We start from the raw sequence: 25,694 nt of genomic DNA on the forward strand, positions 1-25,694 counted from the left end.
AGTAATTTTATATTTAGAAAAGAAGTTGAGATTGCATAGAATTTGTTCTACCCATTAAAGCTTTATGACGTTTCTTTTTTGGTTTGTTTGTAAATATAATATTTGTGCATGGATACCTATACCACAGCTCCTTCTGTGGTGGTGAGAGGCTCACTTCTCTCCTTTCACCTTTACACGGGTTCTCCTTCCTGTATGGTGGTGAGAGGCTCACTTCTCTCCTTTCACCTTTACACGGGTTCTGGGTTTGAACTCAGATTACTCAGCCGAGGAAGCGAGGAAGCACCTAACGTAACATGGAGCTCTCTCAGATTAATTACATTATTTTATGTGTATGTACGTGGGACTGAATATATGTTTGTACATCACATGCGTGCAGTGCTTACAGAAGCCAGGGGAGGGTGTTGGGTTCCCTGATGAGGGCGCTGAAAACAAATCTGTGTCCTGTAAGAGCAACACGTGTTAGCTTCTGAGCCATGCCTAAGTGTTTAAGACAATAGAGTTGGGTGGTGGTGGTGGTGGTGGTGGTGGTGGTGGTGGTGGTGGTGGTGGTGGTGGTGGTGGTGGTGGTTTTGTTTTGTTTTTTGAAACAGAGTTTCTCTGTGTAGCCCTGGTTTATCCAGGAACTTACTGTAGACCAGACTGGACTTGAACTCAGAGAGATCCACCTACCTCTGCCTCTGAAGTGTAGTCCTTAAAGGGATATGCCACTTTATCTGGCTAAAAATAGTAACAGTATTGGTATAGGGTTTATTATGGGATTAGATTAAATTGTAAGGATTGACAACATAGTACTGTTTGCTTAGGAATATATTTGACAGTATAGTAATGTCAGAGTGTTTGCAGAACCTTGTCTCTCAACTTTTAACTTTGTCTTTGTTTTTGAGGATCTGTTTCACTTGCTTTCTCAATATTTGCTTATTTATTTTATGTATATATGAGTACGCTTGTAGCTGTCTTCCTTCTTAAAAGTTGGATAATGTCCATATTTATATATATATATATATATATATATATATATATATATATATAGAGAGAGAGAGAGAGAGAGAGAGAGAGAGAGAGACATCTCCTTTACTCATCTATTGATGAACTATAGATTATTTCCATGTCTTAGTTATCACAAATATTGCTATGGTGAATGCGGGCTTGCAAAACATACATAATTTATTCCTAGAAATGGGATTCCTCAATCATGGTAGTTTTATTTTTTTAAATTACATTTTATTTACTTGGATTGGTGTACTGTGGGCATGCACACACTAAAGAGTGCATACAGAGGTCATCGGATAACTTCTAGAAATTGGTTCCTGCCTTAGGTTTTACTGCTGTGAGCAGACACCATGACCAGTGCAAGTTTTATAAACGACAACATTTAATTGGGGCTGGCTTACAGGTTCAGGGGTTCAGTCCATCATCATCATGGGTGGGAGCATGGTAGCATCCAGGCAGGTATGGTGCAGGCAGAGCCAAGAGTTCTACATCTTCATCTGAAGGCTCCTAATAGAAGACTGACTTCCAGGCAGCTAGGGTGAGGGTCTTTTTGCCCACACCCACAGTGACACACCTACTCCAACACCTTCTAATCAAGCCACTCCCTGAGCTGAGCATATACAAACCATCACAGTTCCCTTCTATCATATATATCCTAAAAGTTAAACTCAGGACTCCAGTCTTGGCAGCAAGTGCATTTACCCACCAAGCCGTCTCACTTGCCTCAAGTTTTTATTTTGAGGAACCTTCATATTTGTCTTATTTAGCTTTTTTGGGGGGCGGGGGGCTCTCACTGAGTAGCCCTGGCTTCCCTGGAATTCTCTCTATAGAGTAGTAGGCTAGCTTTGAACTCACAGAGATCCACCTGATTCTGCCTCCTGAGTGCTGGAATCAAAGGTGTGCATCACCATTCACAGTGTGTTGACATTTTTATGATTCTATCCCAGCATGCAGCAGTAATTTCTCTGCATTCCTATGACCACTGGTTTTTCCTTTGGGTGTTCGTTTGACATTTTGTTTATTAATAGTAACTATTTTAGTAGGAATGATGACAATCGTGGTTTTTGGCTTTGATTGGCTCTAATACAGCATTTCTATGTAGGCTAAGCTGGCTTGCTCCTTCTGCCTTTTCCTCTATGTTGGGATTACAGGTGTAAAACACTGTGCCTTGTTTATAGGAATTGTTTACATTCTGGATATTAATTGCTATCCAAACACTATCCCTGATTCTGTGGTTTCCTGTTACTGATAATTCCTTTTCTTTTTCTTTTTTCTGTCTTTTCCCTCCTTCCTTTCTTCCTTTCTTGTTTTCTTTGTTTGTTTTGTTTTTTGATACATGGTTTATCAGTATGTTCTTGGCTGTCCTGGAACTCACCCTGTAGACCAGGCTGGCCTCAAACTCAGATATCTGAGATCCTTCTGCCTCTGTCTTCCAATGCTGGGAGTAAAGGTTCGTGCCACCACCATCTGGCTTCCTCTTTTTTCCTTACTATTTATTGTAGTAGTGTGTGTGAATTATGTGTGTGTAGGAGCCTCATGGAGGTTAGAAGAAGCATCAGGTCCCTTGGAATTGGAGGCAGAGACAAGTTGTGAGCTACTGTGTGTGTGCTGGGAACTGAACCCAGTCTTCTGTGTAACACATACTCTTAGCTGCTGATCCAACTCTCCAGCTCTAGCTTAGAAGTTTTTAGTTTAATGAAGTCCCTGTTGTATATTTGCTTTTGTCGTGTTATGATCCATGTTGTGCCATGTCCAAGAAATTGTTTCTTAGTTCAATGTTGTGATATTGTCCCCCTATATTCTAAGAGATTTATAGTTTTAAGTTTTAATATGTGTATCTTGAATCCATTTTGAGTTAATTTTTGTATTTCTGTATGTACGTTTTTCAAAGCATTAGTGATGTAGAATGAATGATTTACTGTAACTTGTCAGTCTTACTACCTCCTAACCTTAGCGGCTTAGGAAGCCTCTAACTTAGCATAAAAACATAATTATCTTCTATTGGGCCAGAAAGACCTGGCCCATGATAGTTGCAAGATAAAGCAGAAAGATGTGCAAGGCTGTACCTATACTCACTGCTATTTCCACCTTCTAGGGAGGCAGAGCCATGGAGATTGTACAAACCCAAGAATTCAAGAATAGCCTAAGCAATGTAATTAGGCCTCTCACCCCAACTGTTTGTGCATGTAATGTGCATGTGTGTACAGTTACATATGCTCATAAGGCCACATGTAGAGGCTAGAGGTGTTAATATCAAGTTTTTCCTCTATCAATATTCTCTCTCCCCACCACCTGCTCAGAAGCAGGGTCACTCACTGAACCTGGAGCTTGATATTTTGTTAGATTGACTAGTGGGTAAGCCCCTGAGATTCACCTTTCTTGCCCTTAAACTCTGGGGTTACAAGTATGTGCTGCCAAACTCATCTTTTTATGTGGGTACTAGGGATCCAGACTCAGGTCCTTCCTCATGGTTACACAGTAAGCTCTTTGCTCACTGATTCATTTCCTAGGTCTCCCTTGCTCTCTTTTTAAGATTTATTTTGTTTTTAGTTTTGTGTATATGTGTAGGTTTGTGCACATGAGTGCAAGTACCTACAGAGGCGAGAGGAGAGCATTGGATCTCCTATAGCTGGAGTTGCAGGTATTTTTAAGCTTCCCAGTGTTGGTGCTGGGTCTGAACTCAGAACCTCTTGAAAGATAAGGAAACATTGAGCTCTAGAACCATCTTTCCACACCTCACACTTATCTCTTAGTAGTAATGGCTGGCCTAGAACTCACTATAGACCAGGCTGGCCTGGAACTCAATGCCTCTGGATCTGTCTACTTCTGCCTCCTGAGTGCTGGGATTAGGGCATGCAGCCACCACCACCTGGCAAGCCATCTTTTATGTTGTTAAACTATGTCTTCTCTCTTCTATGTTATACTTTTTTTTAAAAATTTTTTTTCAGGCAATTTAAACCAGGGTAGAAGATACTGAATTAGAAGGACCTACAAAAAGATGGTGAAAGTCAGTTATAATAGTTGGGTTCATATTTAATCCAGAACTAGGAAGAAGTTGAAATTAACTGAGGTGATTCTCTGAGTGATTGTTTTTAACTGAGGTTAGAGAGGACATCCGAAGAGAATGTTGCCCTGGAACACTAAGTGTAAGCAATTGTCTGCTAGGTGTCTCTAGTGTCTCACTATTTTATATTATAAGTCTAGCCTCAGGCAAGAAGAATGAGATCTTGGTCATAAGTCATCATCATAAACTTGGCTGAAGCCATGGATGTGTGCCCATGGGTGCAGGTGACCACCAAGTTTCCATGAGAAATGAATTTAAGTCAGAGAGAGTCAATATTTTTTTTCCCATCACAACAGCTCTCTTCCGACAGTCAATTAGTAATATTGTAAACTTGGTGTTTTATCCAGGTTCTTGTTTTGGGATTCAGAAATAAAGAAATTAGGTTCTGAGGGTCATGGTGGTATATACTTAGATTTGAATATACTTGAGGCGGGGGAATCACATGTGTTTTTTGAAACAAGAATATATCTGCCTTAAGCCCATTTTTAAAGTTTAAAATCTTTATACTTGAGCCCATATTCTAGTTTAAAGTCATTTCTAGTTGACAAAGCTGCATTCATGTAATCTTTAAATTTGCATTTAATGTGGATATTTTTATTTTGTCTTATTTTTATTATTTTTTAGACTTTGTAACTCTGGCTGGCCCTGAATTCTCAGAAATCCATCTGCCTTTGCCTCTGCCTCTATAGTCATACCCCATTCTTAATTTTGAAAGTTTCTGTTTGTTTGTTGTTTTAAAACAGGTTTTGCACTGATTGCAAAAATAAAGTCCTCCGAGCATACAATATCCTCATTGGCGAACTTGACTGCAGCAAAGAGAAGGGCTACTGTGCTGCCCTTTATGAAGGCTTGCGGTGCTGTCCGCATGAGCGACACATACATGTTTGCTGTGAAACAGACTTCATTGCACATCTCTTGGGTCGTGCTGAGCCAGAGTTCGCAGGAGGGTATGAGTATGTAGTTTGCTAGAATGGGCTATCTAGCGCTTTGCTTCATTTTATTACTCAAAGTTTATTTCTCTCACCTATGCCTCACTACATAAGTGTACACATTAAGGTATGCTGTAAAGATTATGCTTTCTTAATTGAATGAAAATATGGGAAAAGTGTTCTGGTTTTTGGTTTAGTCCTCTGCTCTCCTTAGTTTTGGAGAAGAGATAGACTTTCATTATAGATTAACATTTTTACTTGAAAATGATTGAAATTAATATTTCTTCATACATCCTGCTTTATCATGTTTAGATTTTATTCACAATTTTGCATACAAGTTAGGTTTTTGCAGCACGGGGGTTAAATGCTTTATTGAATGTAATTCATTGTATTATGTAACTATTAAATTATAAAAGAGCCTAAATTAATATCTCTGGCTTTGTTATGAATATGAAATTAGGAATAGTTTTTCATAGGCTACATCAAGCCCATTCTTCCTTTGGGTTTTATGTGTGTCAGCTCCCTTTTGAGTCCTAGTGTCATCTAGCAGTTTTTTAATTCCTACTAGACTAGCCCTAGAAGGCCTCTGCCTGTCATTGAATCACTTTGGAATTGCCTTTTTTCCCATTCTTCCTCAAACCAGCTTACCAATCAACTAAAAAACAGTTGGCATTTTGCTGGAGTTGAAAGGAGCCTACCATATCTATGAGGGAACCGCTCCATGGCACTTCTGAGCGCTAAGACCGATTTCCTTAGAGCAGTTCCTGAATTATCTTAATGTTCACCAGGATTAGAATCAGTTTTACTTGCATATATATTTCTTATTGACTGTGTTAACAATCTGAATTTTCAGGTTTTACTATTTCAGTAAACTCTAAGAATTGATGTTTGATTGTTCTGAACAGGCGACGAGAAAGACATGCTAAGACAATAGATATAGCTCAAGAAGAGGTTCTCACCTGCTTGGGGATTCATCTTTATGAACGACTGCATCGAATCTGGCAAAAACTACGGGCGGAAGAGCAAACGTGGCAGATGCTCTTTTATCTTGGTGTTGATGCTTTACGTAAGAGCTTTGAAGTAAGTGGATCACTTCTGACGGGGTTCTATTAATCATGAGTCTAATCTTTTGGATTTTTCACATTCAACTTTGTTTTTATAATAGATGACTGTGGAAAAAGTGCAGGGTATTAGCCGCTTGGAACAACTTTGTGAGGAATTTTCAGAGGAAGAACGAGTTAGAGAACTCAAGCAAGAAAAGAAACGCCAAAAACGGAAGAACAGACGAAAAAATAAGTGTGTGTGTGATATTCCTGCTTCCTTACACACAGCAGATGAGAAAGCAGTAAGCCAAGAAAAGGTATGTATATGTTGTTCTTGCTTTTGGTAGAGGTAAGACTGTAGATTTGGGCATTTTTATTCTTTTTACTTTTTTTTTTTTTTTTTAAAAATACGAGGTCTTATAATTTGTATGACTTTTCCTCCAAAATCATGGGTAAATCACAACATTTAATGCATGCACTTGTTTATAAAGGCAGTGTGCTGGATTGTTGTTTCTTCATAACAAAGTCAAAACATGAGTTATTGTTTTTGTAACTGACCAGCCACTTCTCAATTAGAACCCCTATCTCTTAAAGTACCCAAACTTTTTGTGGGTTATATTTAAGCAGTATTTATTATAATAAGTAATAAACTGGGGATATCATAAACCATTTAGAAAATTGTAAGCCTACTCTCTATTAATCGAATAAGATTTAAAGATAGGTCAACATAGTGAAACCTCATCTCAGAAAAAAGTAAGCTTTCAATATCTGGCATTGTCTCAAGATGTAAGAGATTTTTGCTTTTTTTAAAAAATTAGGACAAATACTATGGGTTTTTTTTTTATTTTGTTTTGTTTTTTTGCTTTGTTTTATTTTTGAAGTGACAAATTGACTTTTCATTTTTGGGGAAGTACCTGCTAAATACACAAGTTTGAATAAGCAAAGTTTGTCTCAGTCATTCTTTGAAGTGAAATTGTTCTTAATTTAGTTACCAAAGTGTAGGGTATGGGACAAAAGATTTTTGCTAAGTGTTTAATAACTAAGGGGATACAATGACTTCAGTACATTTTGGTTGACCCAGTCTTCACTTACTAAGGCTGGACTAGCAGTGTCTTAATATGGTGAAAAGGAGCATAGTAACACTAAGTATTATGATAAAACATTTTGCCTCTAAGGAACCCTTTCTCAAAAAGTTGGAGCAGCCCTCCTGTCTCAAATGGCTAGGCTTACTGACATGAGCCTCTGAATGTCTCAGTGATTTTTGATATGGATACTCTAAAATTTTTAACCTATAACTGCTGTTTTAATTAGTTAATTAGAAGTTAAAATGCAGCCACTATGTAAGTAAATCTTTTTATTGTCTCTTAATGTCCATCCTCAAAGGAAACAGACTTCATGGAAAATAGCTGCAAAGCCTGTGGCAGCACTGAAGATGGTAATACTTGTGTAGAAGTAATTGTTACCAATGAAAATACATCATGTACTTGTCCTAGCAGTGGCAATCTTTTGGGGTCCCCTAAAATAAAGAAAGGTGAGTAAAGAATTGGTTTTAAAAATTAACTCTTGCTGGGCAAGGTGGCACACACCTTTAATCCCAGCACTCAGGTAGCAGAGGACCCTGACTCCAAAAAAAATTGTTTTTAGATAATTTATTTTTATTTTATGCATATTGATGTTTTACCTGCATATATGTTTGTGTGAGGGTGTTAGAGCCATTGGAACTGGAGTTATAGACACTTGTGTGCCAGTATGTAGAACCCAGGTCCTCTGAAAGAACAGCCAGTACTCTTAACCACTGAGCTAGCTCTCCAGCCTCCCTCCCCCAAAACAAAATTCAAATATATTCTTCTAATAGAAGGGTTTTTAGAGATTTTTGGAATTAGTTGTTTTTTGTTGCTTATTTATTTTATGTATGTGAGTACACTGTAGCTGTCTTCAGACACACCAGAAGAGGGCATCGGATCTCATTACAGATGGTTACGAGCTACCATACAGTTGCTGGGAATTGAACTCAGGACCTCTGAAAGAACAGTCAGTGCTCTTAACCACTAAGCTATCTTTTCAGCTCTGGAATTAGTAATTTTTGCTTTTCAAGACAGGGTTCCTTTTTAGACCTGCCTATCCTGGAACTTACTATGTAGACTGGGCTGATCCCAAACTCTGAGATCTGCCTGTGTCTGCCTATTAAGTGCTGGGATTAAAAGCATGTGCCACCACTTTCCTGCTGGAATTATAATTTTAAAGTTGCTTTATTACCTCAATATCATATGATCATCAGATACTTAATATTTCTTTTTTTATAAGACACAAAACATGTAAATGCTAATCATGCTTTCATTATGTTCTATAAGCAATAAACTTTGATATTTTCCCCTGGGTGCTGAGTTAATGTTTGTTGTCACCTGCTGTTTTAGGCATGTCTCCACACTGTAACGGCAGTGATTGTGGGTATTCATCTAGCATGGAAGGAAGTGAGACAGGTTCTCGGGAAGGTTCAGATGTTGCCTGCACCGAGGGAATTTGTAACCATGATGAACATGGTGAAGATCCCTGTGTCCATCACTGTGAAGACAAAGAAGACGATGGTGACAGTTGTGTTGAATGTTGGGCAAATTCTGAAGAAAATAACACAAAAGGAAAAAATAAAAAGAAGAAAAAGAAAAGCAAGATGTTGAAATGCGATGAACATGTAAGTGGTGATTTGCAACTATAAATCTTTGCAGTTGAAAACAACTTATTTGAATTGGCATGCATAGGTTAATTGATAAGGGCTTTTGTTTTCAAGATTTATATATTTATTATATACGAATACACTGTAGCTGTCTTCAGACACTCTAGAAGAGGGTATCAGATCTCATTACAGATGGTTGTGAGCTACCATGTGGTTGCTGGGAATTGAACTCAGAACCTCTGGAAGAGCAGTCAGTGCCCTTAACCACTGAGCCATCTCTCCAGCTCCTGATAAGGGCTTTTTAAGAATGAGTATTTTAAACTGGACAGTGGTGACACATGCCTTAATCCCACTACTATAGGGCAGAGGCAGGCGGATCTCTGAGTACAAGGCTAGTCTGGCTACAGAGTGAGTTGTTGTCTTGAGAAAACAAAGAGTGAGTGTTTTGTATAGTTTCATTGCTTACTCATTTTGTGGGTGTGGATATGGGGAGGGAATGTTCATTTGTATGGAAGTTCTAATGAATCGTAAATCTGGCTAATAATCTTTTTATAATACTTTGCGATTATTTTTCTTTAGGTTTATTTTATGTGTGTGAATATTTTACCTTCATTTATGTCTGTGCACCACATGCCTGCTTGGTCCCTGCAGGGGATAGAAGAGAGTACAGGGTTTCTTGGGAATTGGCCATTAGAATGACTTTTGTACTACCATGTGCGCGCTGGGAATTGAACCTGGGTCCTCTGCAGGTGCTCTAAGCTGCTAAGCCATCTCTCTAGTCCCAATACTTTATTTTAATTAGCTATATAATTTTGAGAAATTTGTTAGTTTTTCTCTTTACACAAAGTAGGATAATAGAGCGTTTTAGGTTCCATGAAGATGAAGTAAGATTGTATAGCAGGTTAGCATGGGCTGAATGGGGTGAATGTAAATATCAGTGGTCGTTGTTAACCTGCTATGACTTGTCAAGCCCTGTCCTGTAAATTTGTTTGTTTTGATTATTGACTGTCTTGTCTGGATTGTGAAGGCTAAGCTGGAGCTCACTGGGCATCTGGGCTGTTTGCTATTGCTTCTTGGATAATAAGTGCTGCTCTTTTCCCCTCTTTTCCTTGGGAAATCTCTTGCTCTGGTTTCAGATCCAAAAACTTGGAAGCTGTATTACAGATCCAGGTAATCGAGAGACCTCAGGAAACACCATGCACACAGTGTTTCACCGTGACAAGACCAAAGATGCACATCCTGAGAGTTGTTGCAGCACTGAGAAGGGTGGGCAGCCATTGCCTTGGTTTGAGCATAGGAAAAACGTACCACAGTTCACAGAACCTACAGAAATGTCATTTGGTCCTGACTCTGGAAAAGGTGCCAAGAGCTTAGTTGAACTTCTTGTAAGTAGTTCACCATATCTTACTGTGTATTGGGGGAGATATTTGAAGGTTTCAGGTAGGAAACAGAGATGACTTTCTATTTTTCACTGATGACTTCTATGACTTCTGGAGCACATTGTTTTATTTGTCTCAAAGTTCAGAGCATTGGGAGAGTAAGAAGTGGCATCATGTCTAGAAATCTGAGTTATTGTAAACAAAATTTATCCACGTGGCAGTTTAGTACTTACCCTTCTAGATCGGGAAAGAATATTAAATAAGTATAATTTCAGTATCCCAAAGGAAGAGTGAGGAAAGATTAACAGTTTGACTCATGCTCAGCCACTTAAGAGTTTGAAGCCATCCTAGGATGAGACCCTGTTTTAAACCTCCTATACTCCCTACTCCTAGAACAAAAACAATAAAAAATACCTTGAACTAAGGCTCGCATTCCAAGATAATTCCTTCAAGTGGTATCTAGGAGGAAAGTATAACTGGCTTTGGGAAAGCGGTAAATTGATACTGCCTCCTAAGGGATTAATTGAACTATACTGGATTGCCAGTGTCCGCTGTACAGCGTGTGCTTGAGCATGAAAAGGAAAGAAAGAAGACTGCTATCCTGCCATTTAAGTCCTTGTGGAACTGTCTTTTGGAATATTAAGAATTTTATTATTTCTTTTTTGTGTATGTTGTAAAGTTCAGTGGTGATTCTATATAACATTCCTTTAAGTTTAAAAAAAAAGTCATCTTTTACTTAATTTGTGAAGATAAAAGTTTCAACATAGGACCAGCTAAAGATAAGCCTGCATATTTAAAAATTGGTGATTATTTGCATCTATCTCTAATTAGTCACTTTTAAAGGCAGAGAAGTATGGTAAAAGGTAGGCTCATAGGTATATAGGGGATAATTACAGATTCAGTGTTTGAAACCAAGCTGAGTTAGGTTTTATTTTCTCTAGTTTCTAAGATGGGTTGCATGGGGCTTATTCTGTAAGCAATGCAGTTAGAGATTGTATGACTGGGTGGAAACTAAAAGCTAGACTGCTTTAATTTTTAGTTGCCCCACCAACCATAGTGTTTTGCATTCTTTGTCATGGTCTTAACTACTGCTTTAATTTGCAGGATGAGTCTGAATGTACTTCAGATGAGGAAATCTTTATCTCACAAGATGAAATACAGTCATTTATGGCTAATAACCAGTCTTTCTACAGCAATAGAGAACAATACCGACAGCATCTGAAGGAGAAATTTAATAAATACTGCCGCTTAAATGACCACAAGAGGCCCGTTTGTAGTGGCTGGCTGACAACGGCTGGAGCAAATTAAATAAATAAAATAGCTCTGTCTTTCAATGAAACACTCAAGATGACTACTGCGCCTTCTCTTTTAAAAACTCCTAATTTAGTGACTTCTGGCAAAATTTTACCTTAAATCTTAAATCAATGTGATTCCTTGTTTTGGGAGACGGTGGAGGTAACCTCATTCGTTTGTTCTTTCTTCAGGCTTGTGTCTTTAGTTGCGTGGCTACGCAGGCCTGCCTATGATTTAAGCCATCTCTTCATTAAACGTTTCTCTTCCTGTGAGACTTACTAAAGCAACTTAGTGGCAAAAGTAATGTTGTACTTACACTTCTGTACAGAAATGACAGTGAGCTGGATATATGGTTTACAGTAGACATCCACTTGCAAAGCGTCTGGACAAAATGTTAAAGGCAATGTGCAAAATTTAAAATAAAGAGTATTTATTAATACGCATAGTAGAATGTGGTGTACATGTTTCTACTCAGTATGGTGGCACTTTAGTATTTACCACTCGTGAGCTGTGTACTTGGCCATTGTTGATGGAGTGAGCATGAAATGCAAATGAGGATAGAGATTCAGGTCACCCAAGACTGAATTCTTCCTTTGATGAGACTCGATAACTGGGAAAAAGTTTCTAGTCTTGTTCTTAAAGAATAAATGCATTTAAACACTGGCTAGCATCTTCCTTTCTCATGAGACTTGAATTGCCATACTAGAAGTTCCCAAAGAGGCAACAGAAACACCTTAAAAGAGGTTCATATTGACATAAAAGAATGAAAACAGAATATTGGTATTCAGCCTTTAAGGCTGGGAGGGAAGGAGTCATGCTAGCTGACTACATTTTACATTTTCCAACATGAACTCAGTATGGCTTTACAGTTCAGGGCTTATCACAAGCTGTCTTGAGTACTGAAGGGGAGAGATTCCCAGAAATAGTATTTTGTTGCCATTTGATAGGTCGGGTCAGTTATGGAGAGATGACCATTAGTAAGATAGTTGTAAGACTCTGAGTTCCATTCCCAAAACACACTACAGGTTGCATGAGGGATAAGACTGGGTAATGGGGGTTAAAAGGAAAAGGACTAAATACGTACAGTATGAATCTGTCAAAGAATAAAAACAAAATCAGATAAAAAGGAAAAACCCCAGTGCTGGGCATCAATAAGAGACAGATCCTGAGACTTACTGACTTGCTGACTGGTGCTCCAGGCCACAGAGAGACCATGTCTCAAAGAAGATGGGGTCAATAAGGTAATGCATTGGGGAGAAGGTGTTTGCCACCAGCCCTCAAAACCCAAGTCCGGTTCCTGGGATGCACATGGAGAGAACTGACCCCCACAAGTTGTTCTCTCTTGCTGCATGTGGCATGCATATCTGCCACAAGTGTGTACATGTATTTTTGTTTGTTTTTGTTTTAGAAGCTTGCCATGTAGAAGCTGCCTGCCTGTTTCTCGAGTTCTGGCATTAAATATGTGTGTCACCACATATGTGATAAAAGAAGGATGGACTGTTTAGGAGGGGACCACACCAATTTACTCTGCCCTGCACACACACATGCCTGGGTACTTGCATACCAGTGTCCTTAGCACACAATACCCAAGAGTAAGTTGAATAGCCCCACAAATGCATAGTTAGGGTTTTGTGCCTCTGTGACAACACTTGGCCCCCAAAGTAGTAGGATATCATGTCTGGGTAGTGGGGCTGGAGTGACTTGTAGGGGCTTCCTATCAACTGGATTTCAAATGGGTAACGGTGATGCTTAGGTTCAGTTTCATCCTTGGCATCTTTTGTTGGTAAGGCCTCACTGCAGCTCAGACTGGCCTTGAACTGAAGTTGATCCTCTTAGCTCAGCTTTGTTAATGTATGATGTATTTATAGGTGTGAGCCACCACACCATAGGTAGTTGATGGCATTTCTTTGATCAACTTCTGAATTGTCTTTAAAATGGATTGTAGATCACTGAGCAACATATCAAAACAACTTTTTTTTTTCTTTTCTTTTTTTTGGAGCTGGGGACTGAACCCAGGGCCTTGCGCTTGCTAGGCAAGCGCTCTACCACTGAGCCAAATCCCCAACCCCTCAAAACAACTTTGGAAAGATACACTTATGTTTTCTTTATTAGGCATTTACTCTGCCAGATGAACTAACACTCCTGGCTACGTAAGAGCCACAAAAGCAGTAGTTTTAATTATTGCCCTTGTGGCTATATGAAGGATAGCCAAATGGGTGCTTCTTAAGTGAAAATTTTTTATTCCTATTTTTAAAATGTGCACTGGTGTTCTTGACTGCCTGTATGTTTGTGTGAGGATGTTGGGTCCCCTAGAGCTGGAGCTCCAGATCATTGTAAGTTGCCAGGTGAGTGCTGGGAATTGAACCAGGATCCTCTGGAAGGGCCAGGCAGTGTTAACCTCTTGGGCCATCTCTGGCTCCAAGTGAATTTATTTTTTCTTTTAAAGTCAGGGTCTCACTAGTTGAGACTGAGCTCAAATTTACCATGATGCCTCAGCCTCCTAGGACTGCATCAACTTAGCTTGTGTGACTGCTAGGCTGGTGCCTGACCTTTGAACTACTTACCCCTCTCCAGCAATCATTAAGGATGGCTATCTGAAGAAAGTAGACATCAGACTGTTGGGTTTGTTTGTTTGCTTTTTTGAGAAAGGGTTTCTCTGTAACCTGGGTTGTCCTGGGACTGACTCTGTGTACCAGGCTGGCATCAGACTCAAGATCTGCCTGCCTCTGCCTCCTGAGTGCTGGGATCAAAGGCAGGCACCACCACTACCTGCAATATCAGGCAGGTTTAAATCCTGACTGGCCAGAAAATAAGAGTCCTGCTGTGAACAAAACTGACAACCCAATAATGGAGAATAAAATGAAAAGGGTTGGGCACATTCCTGTCCTAGGACTGGGCTGCCAATCACACCTATTTATGTGCCAGTGTTACTGTTTTCTTTTTGAGAAAAGTTCTCGTGTTCCGCTTGGCCTGGAATTCACTCTGTAGTAAAGGATGGCCTTGAACTGGTTGACCTGTCACTATGTCCCCTCACTGGCTTGTGCCACCAGGCCGTGTAATAGAGCCCTCTGTTGAATCTCCTGCACAAGAGAAAAACAACAAAAATCATATAAGGGTATATTATGTATGTTTAAAGATATGCCTGCCACGTGGTGTTTAAATTGTCTACTCTTGCGGGTAACAATTGATGTATGTCGTGTAACATTTGCACCCATGTAGGACTTGGGAGTGGGTGCAGTCAGACAGTTGGAGACCATAGTGCCATTTAGGTGTAGAGTACAATACTTGGGTATTTTAATTATCTACTTCTTGGCTAGTAAGGCCAAAGGATCGGGTACAGTGAATAATAGCCCTTCCTCAGGTCAACTGGTGGTAGAGACACTTAAGCTTTTTTAGACTGAATCAGTGTCAGTCACCAGTGGTTTGGGAGAGCACTAGAGAAATCTTTAGTTCCCCCATCCTGTCCTCAGGCCTCTGGAAGTAGGAGTGATTAAGCAAAGGAGGCCTTGAGTGCGTGCGTTCTCTTTCTCGTAGCAGGAGACTCTCCACCACAAAGGGAAGCGCTCACCGTAAAAGCAAATTACCGGCTGTCAGGGCCCACTTCCGCGCCAGTGGGCCCCTACCCTCAAGGCTGTGCGGTTTCCGCCTGCCGCGGGAGGGACAGGCTCGCGCGGGGACGTGGGCGTGGCCGGAAAAGGCGGCCACTCCGACGCGATGTGGCCCAATGTGGAGGTCCCCAGGGCGGAGCCCCGGCCGGAGGCCGGCCCGCAAGGGGTTGGGTCTAGGCGCAGCTCCAACCTTTCCAAGTTGCCCGCGCCCGCCCCAGCAGTGACCAGGGAGCTACCGAACTTCAGTAACTCTAGACTAAACTCCGCGATCCCAGTGCCTAGTTCGCCGAACGAGGTGGGCAGACGGCTCGGGACCATGACCAGAGCTGGCATGGAGCGGTGGCGCGGTCGGCTGGCACTGGTGACGGGAGCCTCAGGGGGCATCGGTGCGGCCGTGGCCCGGGCATTAGTCCAGCAGGGACTGAAGGTTGTGGGTTGTGCCCGCACCGTTGGCAACATCGAGGTAAGGCTCCGCTGGGCAGCGGGAACGCTCGGGGGCGGGTGGGTGGGGACATGGTTTCCACGGGGTAGGGCTCTGAGTCGGGGAGGAAGAGTGGCCGTGGACGGAGCCAGAGACCCTGCTCTTGCCAGCCTGCTACCCTAGGACCATTTGCAACGAACGGCCTTGAGGACAGGAGTTTAGTAGCGAGAGGACCTACCTTCTCTCTAAGTCCTATTTTTATAAAGAACCATTCACTCCTGATAACCTGAGCCACAGTGTACCAAATTCTGACCCCTGGTATTCTCTTCTCTTACCCCTGCCATCTTGTCCCCCACCCCACCCCCCAACACCCCATACTGGCAGGTGAAAGAGGAAGCCAGAGGTCAAGGGCTAGCTAGGCAGCCAGGGAGAAGGAAAGAAAACTGGCTAGCCTAAGTGGCTAGGTTAGTTTCCTCTTGTCTCCAGACCTCATCCAAGCCACACTGAGTAAAGTGCTAGCCAACCAATGAGCAAGAAGCTAGAGGTTTTGAGTGACCCACGAGTGAAGGTGGGGTTAGGGTGGAAGCTAGCTCTCCTTTCAATTAATATCTGAGGCTCAATTCACATGCCATGAGCCTAAATGGTGACTGGAATATTTACTTATAGATTCTTCTCCCCCCCCCCCGTTTTCCTAGGTGGGGCTGAATAGGTGAAATAGGGCATTAAACGTGTTAAGTCTTGAGAAGACCAAGTGTAATGGATCCAGAACTCCCTAGTTTTTCTCTTAATATGCTTTTGGGGGTTCCTAGAGTTATGAGCAGCATCAGCTCAGAAAAGATGGGGAGGCAATAGCCATTTGGGAGAAGACAAGAAAAGTTCCCATTGTTTGCCCTGGCAGGACCACCATCAGGTGTGTGTGTTAGTCCTTACCTGCAGGCCTCTGTCTTGACCATGGCTCAAAGTCCTCTGACAGAAAAGGGTAAGGAGGCCTTGGGTGGAGGCAAAGGGAGAAGGTGTTGCAGGAAGGAGGACTGTCCCCTCCCCAACTACTGACCAAAGGTACACTTTATAGCCTCTCAGATAATCCCAAGGTCACCTGCTCCACCATTGCCTCACTTCGCCCCTCCCTTTCCCTGGAGAAGTACAGGGCCCAGCCCCAGCTTTGGAGCCAAGAGGATTAAGGCCAGGGATTGGACAACTGGATTCCCTATTTTTTTTGTTTTTAGTTTTGATTCCCTAATTCTGAGGCCACTTTTGCCTTCTCTTCCACTTCTCTACCCTAAGCTAGCCAGAAAGGGAATTCCTGAATCCTAAGGGAATCTCCAAGCAGATCATTCAGCCCTAGGGTGGCTGCATGTCATTAACGGAGAACCTCTTTGCTGTGTGGGGACAGCCCTGATTTCAGGTCATTTTGGAGAGGAAATGGAGATGGCAGAAGTAAAGCAAGGAGAGGCGATGGCAGGAGAGTAATGGTCTACACACACACACACACACACATACACACAGACACACACACATACACACACACAGACACACACACAGGCAGACAGACACACACACAGACACACACACAGACACAGACACACACACATACACACAGACACACACACAGGCAGACAGACACACACACAGACACACACATATACACAAATACAGACACACACACAGACACACACACACACACACACAACACACACAGACACACACACAGACACACACACACACACACACACACACACACACACACAGACACACACACACACAGACACACACACACAGACACACACAGACACACACAGACACACACACAGACACACACACAGACACACACACAGACACACACAGACACACAGACAGACACACAGACACACACACACTCCACCGCCACAACCATACACACACACAGAGACATAGACACACCCAGACACCCAGACAGACACACACACACACACACTCGCACACACACACACTCACACACACACACACACACACACACACACACACACAGACACACACACACACACACACACACACACACACACACACACACACACACACACACACACACACACACACACACACACACACACACACACACACACACACACACAGACACACACACACTCACACACACACAGACACACACACAGACACACACAGACACACACACAGACCCACACACACACACACACAGACACACACACACACACACACACACACACACACACAGACACACACACAGACACACACAGACACACACAGACACACAGACACACACACACAGACACACACACACAGACACACACAGACACACACACACACACACACACACACACACACAGACACACACACACACACACACACACACACACACACACACACACACACACACACACAGACAGACACACACACACACACACACACACACACACACAGACACACACACACAGACACACACACACACACACACACACACACAGACACACACACACACACACACACACAGACAGACACACAGACACACAGACAGACACACAGACAGACACACACAGACACACACATACAGACACACACACAGACACACACACAGACACACACACAGACACACAACACACAGACACACACAGACACACAGACACACACACAGACACAGACACACACACAGACACACAGACAGACATGCAGACACACACACAGACACACAGACATACAGACATACACACAGACATACAGACATACACACACACAGACACACAGACATACAGACATACACACAGACATACAGACACAGACACACACACAGACACACACACAGACATATTCAGACATACACACACAGACACAGACATACAGATATTCAGACATCCACACATACAGACACATCCACAGATACACACACACACATAGACACATAAACATACACACAGACATACAGACACACACACAGACACACACACACCAACACACAGACATACAGACACACACACAGACATACAGACACACACACAGACATACAGACACACACACAGACATATTCAGACATACACACACAGACACAGACATACAGATATTCAGACACACACACACACAGACACATCCACAGATACACACACACATAGACACATAAACATACACACAGACATACATACACACACAGCTTTGCTGTTGGGGATTTTTAGTCTGGAGCAGGGTGAATTCCTGGGTTTCTTGCTCACTATCTGTTTTTATTTGTTGGTGAATTTGTTGATATCAAAACTAAGTTTGGATTCTGGTATTCTACTGGGAGAAATCCTATTCCATGAGGTAGCTATGAACAGTAAAATCAGGTGGTAGGGGGCTTCTGAGTCCCAGAGGGGTACCATTTTTTAACTTGCAGAGAGTTACAGCAGGAAGGAGCCAAACATAACATTGGGGAGGCAGAGATAAACGGATCTCTGTGAGTTCAAGGCCATCCTGGTCTACCTATCAAGATCCAGGACAGCCAGGACTACATAGAGAGACCCAGTCTTAAAAAAGAAAAAGAAAAAGAGCAGGAAAGAATTTATTTGGTCACCTGATTGAGCCTTTTATTTCTAGCTTCACTGGGAAGGAGGAAAGGGGCTCTAGGCCAGGGCAGTTGGCCAAATTGGCCTTCCTCTAGGGCAGCTTCTCCCCGCACCCCACTGCATGCACACAGTCACCTTCACAAGGCTGTCACTTACTGGCCTCCCACAGCCTACTTGCTTCCAACTTCTAAATGTCAGTTCCCTCTATGCACAGTGGCTCTGCTTTCTCAGGGCTCTACAGTATGTCCTGAGGACTTGACACAGGGAGTGTCTAGTGGCTGGTGTCTAAGAGTGGGTGGGGAAAACTTAGGCTGGGGTGGGCAGGAGGGATTAGAGAGAGTACGTCTTGACATCCCGACCACTTGTAGGGAGAAAGAGGAGATTGAGCTGCATTGAGAGCTCTGTATAGGACTCACCTTTAAGTTCTGTCTGCCCTCTGGGAAGAGAAGGTGGCAGTTCAGACTGAGCCCTTCTGGGAGGGACTGCCTGATGTTAAAGAGAAGAGAATTGGGGCCTTGGGGTAACCAGCTCAGGGTCTCTTGGCACTAGTGGAAGAACGATGTAGCATCAGAGGTATATATAGATTTACTTCCGGGTATTGGGGAAGGTGCCAAAGAGAAATCTCCCTCTCGTCCCAGGACCCCTGCCTCCTCCTTTCTCTTTAGCACTGAAGACTTTCATGTATATGTGAGAATCCTTCTTAATGGACTTGATTATTCTCTTTCACTCGGGGAGTTCCCCATCCCCTTGGACTTTGACCAAGCTTTGGGGATGGGTAGACCCTGCCTCTCTCATATGGCCAAAAGGTGGCTGCCACTATCGTGAGCGTTCTGGGTAGTGTTGGGGGAGGGGAGGCTGACCCTGGGTGAGGAGGTTTGGGAATGAGCAGCACACCCCAGTTAGACCCCTGTTGGGTTTCATAGGAGCTGGCTGCTGAATGTAAGAGTGCAGGCTACCCCGGGACTTTGATCCCCTACAGATGTGACCTGTCAAATGAGGAGGACATCCTCTCCATGTTCTCAGCCGTCCGATCCCAGCACAGTGGTGTGGACATCTGCATCAACAATGCCGGCATGGCCCGGCCTGACAGCCTGCTCTCAGGCAGCACCAGTGGATGGAAGGACATGTTCAATGTAAGGTTTCCAGAAGCGGGGCCAGAGGCTGGGTGGTGAGGGGAGAGTAGAAACCAGGGGCCTGCAAGACAGAGGGACCTTGGGGACAGTTTCCCACCGGGGCAGTTTTTGATTTCCCATTTACTACTCGTTTCACAAGGATAGTGAGTGGATAAATATCCTTCCAGCTGCTGATAGTTCTTAAACTGTAGATTAGTTGGGATGGAAGAAAGATTGCAGGGAGAAGACTATAGTTTTGTTTTTTTTTTTTAATGTCCCCACCCATGCTAGATACTTGGGATCATGGTTTTAGGGGATGAAAGGGAACAGGGATGAGAAAAGTTAGGTTTGCACCCAGCCCCGCTGTAACTGTGCGGTTCAGGCAAGTTCATGACAGCCTCTGAGCTTCAATCCTGTCAAACTTAATTGGTTTACATTACCTGTATCCCTAATTAATTTTGACCCCTAAATCATCAATATCACAAACTCAACTGTCTCTGGGTATGGTCTACAGAGTGTGGGAGAACACATGACTTTGTAAAGGGGTGGCCCCTGCTACAAGTTGGTTGCTCCCCTGCTGTATTGGCAGATCTTTGATTTAAGAGAAATGGGGAGTCTGTCTTATGCTTCAGAGCATGTTCAGGCCAGGGGCTGGGGAGATGGCTCAGTGCACGAACGTGCTTACCATTAATACCCAGGAACCATATGGTGGGAGAAGAGAGTCAGCTCCTGCAAGTTGTCCTTTGACCTCCGTATGAGCAATGTGGTGCGCGCGTGTGTGCGCGCGCGCACACACACACACACACACACACACACACACACGTAAATAAGTAAATGTAATAAGAGCATGTACAGGTCAAACACAACCTAGAAGACATGTGTTTCCAACGTCTGGGCTGTCTTATAGGGGAGTGGTTCTCAACCTGTGGGTCATGACCCCCGTAGAAGGGCATCAAGTGACTCTTCCACAGGGGTTGTCTGAGACCTCCAGAAAACACAGATATTTACATTATGGTTCATAACAGTAGCAAAATCACAGTTATGAAGTAGCAACGAAAATAAATGGTTGGCGGTCAGCATAAACACAAGGAACTGTATTAGGGTCTCAGTATTAGGAAGGCTGAGAACCACTTCTTTAGGGTGTGGAAGTATTTGAGAGGCTGAAAGCGACGCCATAGCCCTCCCTGCACCTGGCATATTAATAAGTACTTCAGAGTGGAGCACTGAACAAGAAAATGAAGCCGTGTCTTCTGGGAGATCAGAGTGCTAACCCTTACGTGTAGATGCGTCTATCTAAACCTGGCCCTCAACTTGCCCATCTGTAAAATGAGAGACCCCTAAGTGCCCAAAGGCCCCTTTGTTTTGAATATCACCTAAGTCCATTAGCCCCTTCCTAGTAGGCCCTAGACCTAGGAGGCTTCCTGCCTGCTCCTAGGAGTTCATTTGTCTTCCATATTCCCCACAATCCCTCCCTGTTCAGAGGACCAGAAACGGGCTGAGCCCTTTCTCCATCCTAATACCCAAGAGCTGCTGAGGTAGTCCTCGCTGAGGGTGTCCCGTCCTGATGCCTGGGTGACACCTGATAAAGTGAACCAGCTAATCTGCCAGCTGCCCCTCTCCTCTGGAGAGGGGGGAGGCAGGAGGGCCCGATGAAAACTTTATCTTGCTGGCCTCTCTGGCAAGGCTAATGGGTGGAGCAGACAGCAGACTGGTGCTTCAGAGCAGATAGCTCATTAGACCTCTGCTCTAAGAATGGTGAGGACTTGAGGTCAACGCTGCCGGGAGTGGCCAGCAACCCCACCCTCTGAAGATTCCCCACACCTGGGACTGTTGCCAGGGTGTAGGTTAAAGGCAGGTGTGTGAGCCTCCGCCATACATGATGGGCGGGGATTACATCCGTGTAGGGTGGCTGAGAGGGGCAGGGAGAGGCGGGCTGGGTTCTTTGTATGAAGAAAACATTTAGGCCGTTCCAAGAGGGCTTTCAATCTGTTTAGGAGGGAACAGATCTGGACACCGTCCCTGACAGGTTTCGTGAGGGACAGAGGTCTGACTGGGGCAGAGTGTCCTGGGCTTGGGTGGGAGGCTCATTCCTATAGAGACTCAGCCAGGAAAGGAGCTGCCTCGGCTGTCAGCTAGAGGAGGCAGCTGTGAGGGGCGGGTCATCCACAGAGAAGGCACCCCCATCCTGGCCACCCCCGGAGCTCTAACGTCTGCTCGTGGGGCCCAAGCTGGAGACACTGTTGCCTTCCCTGGCCTACAGGTGAACGTGCTGGCCCTCAGTATCTGCACTCGGGAAGCTTACCAGTCCATGAAGGAGCGGAATGTCGATGACGGGCACATCATTAACATCAACAGGTGAGACCCGGCAGCTGTGGCTCAGGTCTTGGGACACCCTTCAGCTAGAGATCTATCCGGCGCAGCTCATTCAACCTCTAGACAGCAGTTTCTTCGGTAGTAAAGTAGGGATTTAATATCCAAACGGCATGATTCTGACGAAGGGGAATGCCCACTTCTGACAGTCTAGAGTGGGCAGCTCAGCCCCTGCGGCCCACAGCCAATGCCTGGGACCGAGCGCCACTGTGCCTCTTGTTCAGGCCCTGGTATCAATCTGCCCTGTGGTACAAAGAGACTGCACAGGCTCTACCATAGGAGTGCCCATTATCTGTTGGGGGCATATATCAGTAAGCACACAGACAACATTGTGAAGCTGTCTGACTGCAGTCGCGAGTGTGTCAGCTTCCAGGCAAAGCAGGTTTCAGGAGCTGTGCAGACTACAGAGACTAGATTTATTCCGTGGACTGGGGTAGCCATCAGAGCCCCCTCCATCGAGGTTCCCTCTGGGTGAGGAGGCTGACCAGGATAATAGGAGCACTGCCCATGCCTCTGGAGCTTTACTCTGTCCTCTCTCCCCTTCCCTTCTTCCACCCAGCATGTGTGGCCACCGAGTCCCACCCCAGTCTGTGATCCATTTCTATAGTGCGACTAAGTATGCCGTCACTGCACTGACAGAGGGACTAAGGCAAGAGCTTCTGGAGGCCCAGACCCATATCCGGGCCACGGTGAGGCTGTGGTCTAGCCCTGGTGGGAATGGCGTGGGCCCAGCCCTCCTGCCTGTGCATTCCCAGGAAGGCCTGCTGAGCGCCTCTGGGCTCAACAGTGCACAAATCCTGGGCACTGCTGCACCTTACAGAGACTGTCACCTCAAAGCCAAGGGCCAGACTCAGGCTTTGAGTGGGAGAGGGACAACTTGAAGGGAACATGGAGTGAGACCAAGGGAAATCACACACAGTGACTGGATACCAGCTCTCTGGGCTCTTCCCTAGACAACCACATGACTGGGTAAATCACTGAGCCTCCCTAAGCCTCAGTCTTCACATCTGTGAAATGGAATGATGCTTTAAGGAACACCATTTTATAAAGCATCAACCAAATACATAGAAAGGGCTCCACGTAAAGGGTCTTGTGAGAGTTGCCGGTCGGAACTCTCAGTGGTGACTTTGGAAGGAGGAGGACAGTTGAGGACATGAGACAGATGTCACTGTGAAACAGGAGCCCTGTGGACTAGATCCTTTCCCCTCAACCTCCTCAAGGCCTATAAAGTTCAGGCTGAGCAGGACCTCTCTGTTGGCCCAGTGTATTTCTCCAGGCTTGGTGGAGACACAGTTTGCCTTCAAACTCTATGACAAGGACCCTAGGGAAGCAGCTGCCACCTATGAACACATAAAGGTGGGTCTTCTTCTGGGCCTAGGAAAGCCACTCAGTCCCTTAGTCCCCTTAGACTGTACCCTCTACTGAGCTTGTCACTCCTGGGGGTTGGTTGGTGTGGGAATGTGGATGTTAGAGTCCCTCAGGGTGGGAAGGAACTTGGGTCAGGGTCAGGTCTCCTCTTGTCTCAACACCCCCCACCCCTGCCCTCAGTGTCTCAGACCAGAGGATGTGGCCGAGGCTGTCATCTATGTTCTCAGCACCCCTCCACATGTTCAGGTGAGTGTGGCCTTAAGGAGCTGTCTCCCCACTGGGAAGAGCCTAGCCGTGCCCAGCAGAGGGGCAGCAGGGAGTCCCTAAGCTAAGGGGGTGGCAGCCTCAAGCCTTCTGCCTTCCACAGGTTGGAGACATCCAGATGAGGCCCACAGAACAGGTGACCTAGTGTTCTGTGGGGAGTGCCTACCTCCCTGACCCTTCACGGCTTGCCTCCTGCCTCTGGATTTTAGGTGTTGATTTCTGGACCCTGGCTCTTACTTTCTATATCCACCCACTAAGGGACAGACAGTTTGTCAGATTATTCCCATTACAAATGTGAAAAAAAATGGGCTGGGGAGAGAAGATGTAATCGCAACTATTTTATCTAACTTCTTCCGCGTCCCCCTCTTGGCCTCCCTCACCTTTGCTCTCCTGTGACCTAGGAAAAGGATGTGGCTAAAAGGGGCGTTGCTCTATCCTTTTGTACCCTACCCCCTACCCCTTAGTGTAGGAGCAGCAGAGGCCTCATCTTTTACCTGTATGGTTGTCCAGGGCTCCAGGCTCCCCTTTCCAAACCCTCCCCTCCCTCAGCTTTCCAGCCAGGTTTTGGCTCTTTCTCTGGGGTCCCCACTGCTACAGAGTATCAGGGTCTGTCTCCTACATTTCACCACAACAATTAAAGAGCAAGATTGCAACCTCCTCTGCCTTCAGAAGTATCTTTCAGGTTTTTCACCCTTGGTTATCGGTGTGGTTGGTGTCTCAGAATTTCTTCCAGGAAATGGAAAGGTGGGTGGATTTGGAACATGGCTTCTAGAATAGGAACAGGGGATGGTTAGTTTGAGGCCAGCCAAGGAGCCAAGGATACACGTCTCCAAAACACACAAGTGAGTAAGTCCGTACAGTGGCTGCACTAGAGGACCCAAGCTTGATTCCCAGAGTCCACGGGTTGATTCTAGTCCCAGGGAATCCTACATCCTCCTCTCTTCTCCTGGGACACCGGACACACATGTAGTGCACAGCCATACAGACAGACAATACGTCCACACACATGAAAGAATTTCGAAAAATAAAGTAAGTTGGAGCCAGGTAGAGTGGTGCACACCTTTAATTCTAACATTTGAGAAGCAGAAGCAGGGGGGAATCTCCGTGAATTTGAGGCCAGCTTGGACTACACAACGAGTTTCAGGCCATCCATGAGGGCTGCTTAGTGAGACATTGATTTTAAAAAGGGGTGGGGGGAGGGGAGAAATGGCTCAAAGGTTAAGAGCATTGGCTGCTCTTCCAGAGGACCCTGGTACAATTCTTAGCACCCACATGGCCATTCACAACTGTAACTTCAGTTCTAAGGGTCCCAACCCCCTCACAGACATACATGCAGGCAAAACACCAATGCACATTAGAAGAAGAAGAAGAGGAAGAAGAGGAAGAAGAGGAAGAAGAAGAAGAAGAAGAAGAAGAAGAAGAAGAAGAAGAAGAAGAAGAAGAAGAAGAAGAAGAAGAAGAAGAAGAAGAAGATGTAGAAGTAGTATTAGGAAAAGGGAAAAAAAAGTTTAAAAAGATATTTTAAAAGACTGGGCTGAAAAGAATTAGTAGAGTCTGAGCAGTGAGCAAAGGAGTCCCAGCATTATTGTGGGCTAAGAGCATCTGTCGCTTGATAGGCTCATTGGGGCTTTTCATTT

The 25,694-nt window shown here is 44.4% G+C and overlaps 2 protein-coding genes across 8 annotated transcripts in view; both read left to right on the forward strand.

Annotated features, from left to right (window-relative positions):
* Ggnbp2 (gametogenetin binding protein 2) overlaps positions 1 to 11,817 on the forward strand; it is a 31,728-nt gene extending 19,911 nt beyond the window's left edge. For 5 of the 7 annotated variants that reach the window (XM_032912682.1, XM_032912683.1, XM_032912684.1 and 2 more), the window contains 7 exons: positions 4,798 to 5,007; positions 5,889 to 6,063; positions 6,149 to 6,343; positions 7,410 to 7,557; positions 8,441 to 8,715; positions 9,834 to 10,082; positions 11,181 to 11,817. In XM_032912682.1, coding sequence (XP_032768573.1) covers positions 4,798 to 5,007; positions 5,889 to 6,063; positions 6,149 to 6,343; positions 7,410 to 7,557; positions 8,441 to 8,715; positions 9,834 to 10,082; positions 11,181 to 11,384 — 1,456 coding nt within the window. In that variant the 3' untranslated portion in view covers positions 11,385 to 11,817. The remainder of the gene's footprint in view (positions 1 to 4,797; positions 5,008 to 5,888; positions 6,064 to 6,148; positions 6,344 to 7,409; positions 7,558 to 8,440; positions 8,716 to 9,833; positions 10,083 to 11,180) is intronic. The other 2 variants (XM_032912681.1, XM_032912686.1) reach the window with 1 other exon arrangement.
* Positions 11,818 to 15,060: 3,243 nt separating this feature from the next.
* On the forward strand, positions 15,061 to 24,714 carry Dhrs11 (dehydrogenase/reductase 11). Its single transcript, XM_032913172.1, has 7 exons — positions 15,061 to 15,440; positions 19,867 to 20,076; positions 22,316 to 22,410; positions 22,985 to 23,114; positions 23,689 to 23,781; positions 23,974 to 24,039; positions 24,161 to 24,714. The coding sequence occupies exons 1-7, from the start codon at positions 15,084 to 15,086 to the stop codon at positions 24,200 to 24,202; spliced, it is 993 nt and encodes a 330-aa protein (XP_032769063.1). The 5' UTR covers positions 15,061 to 15,083; the 3' UTR covers positions 24,203 to 24,714.
* Positions 24,715 to 25,694: the final 980 nt, after the last annotated feature.

This window comes from Rattus rattus, chromosome 9 (assembly GCF_011064425.1).
Source record: "Rattus rattus isolate New Zealand chromosome 9, Rrattus_CSIRO_v1, whole genome shotgun sequence".
NCBI lineage: Eukaryota > Metazoa > Chordata > Mammalia > Rodentia > Muridae > Rattus > Rattus rattus.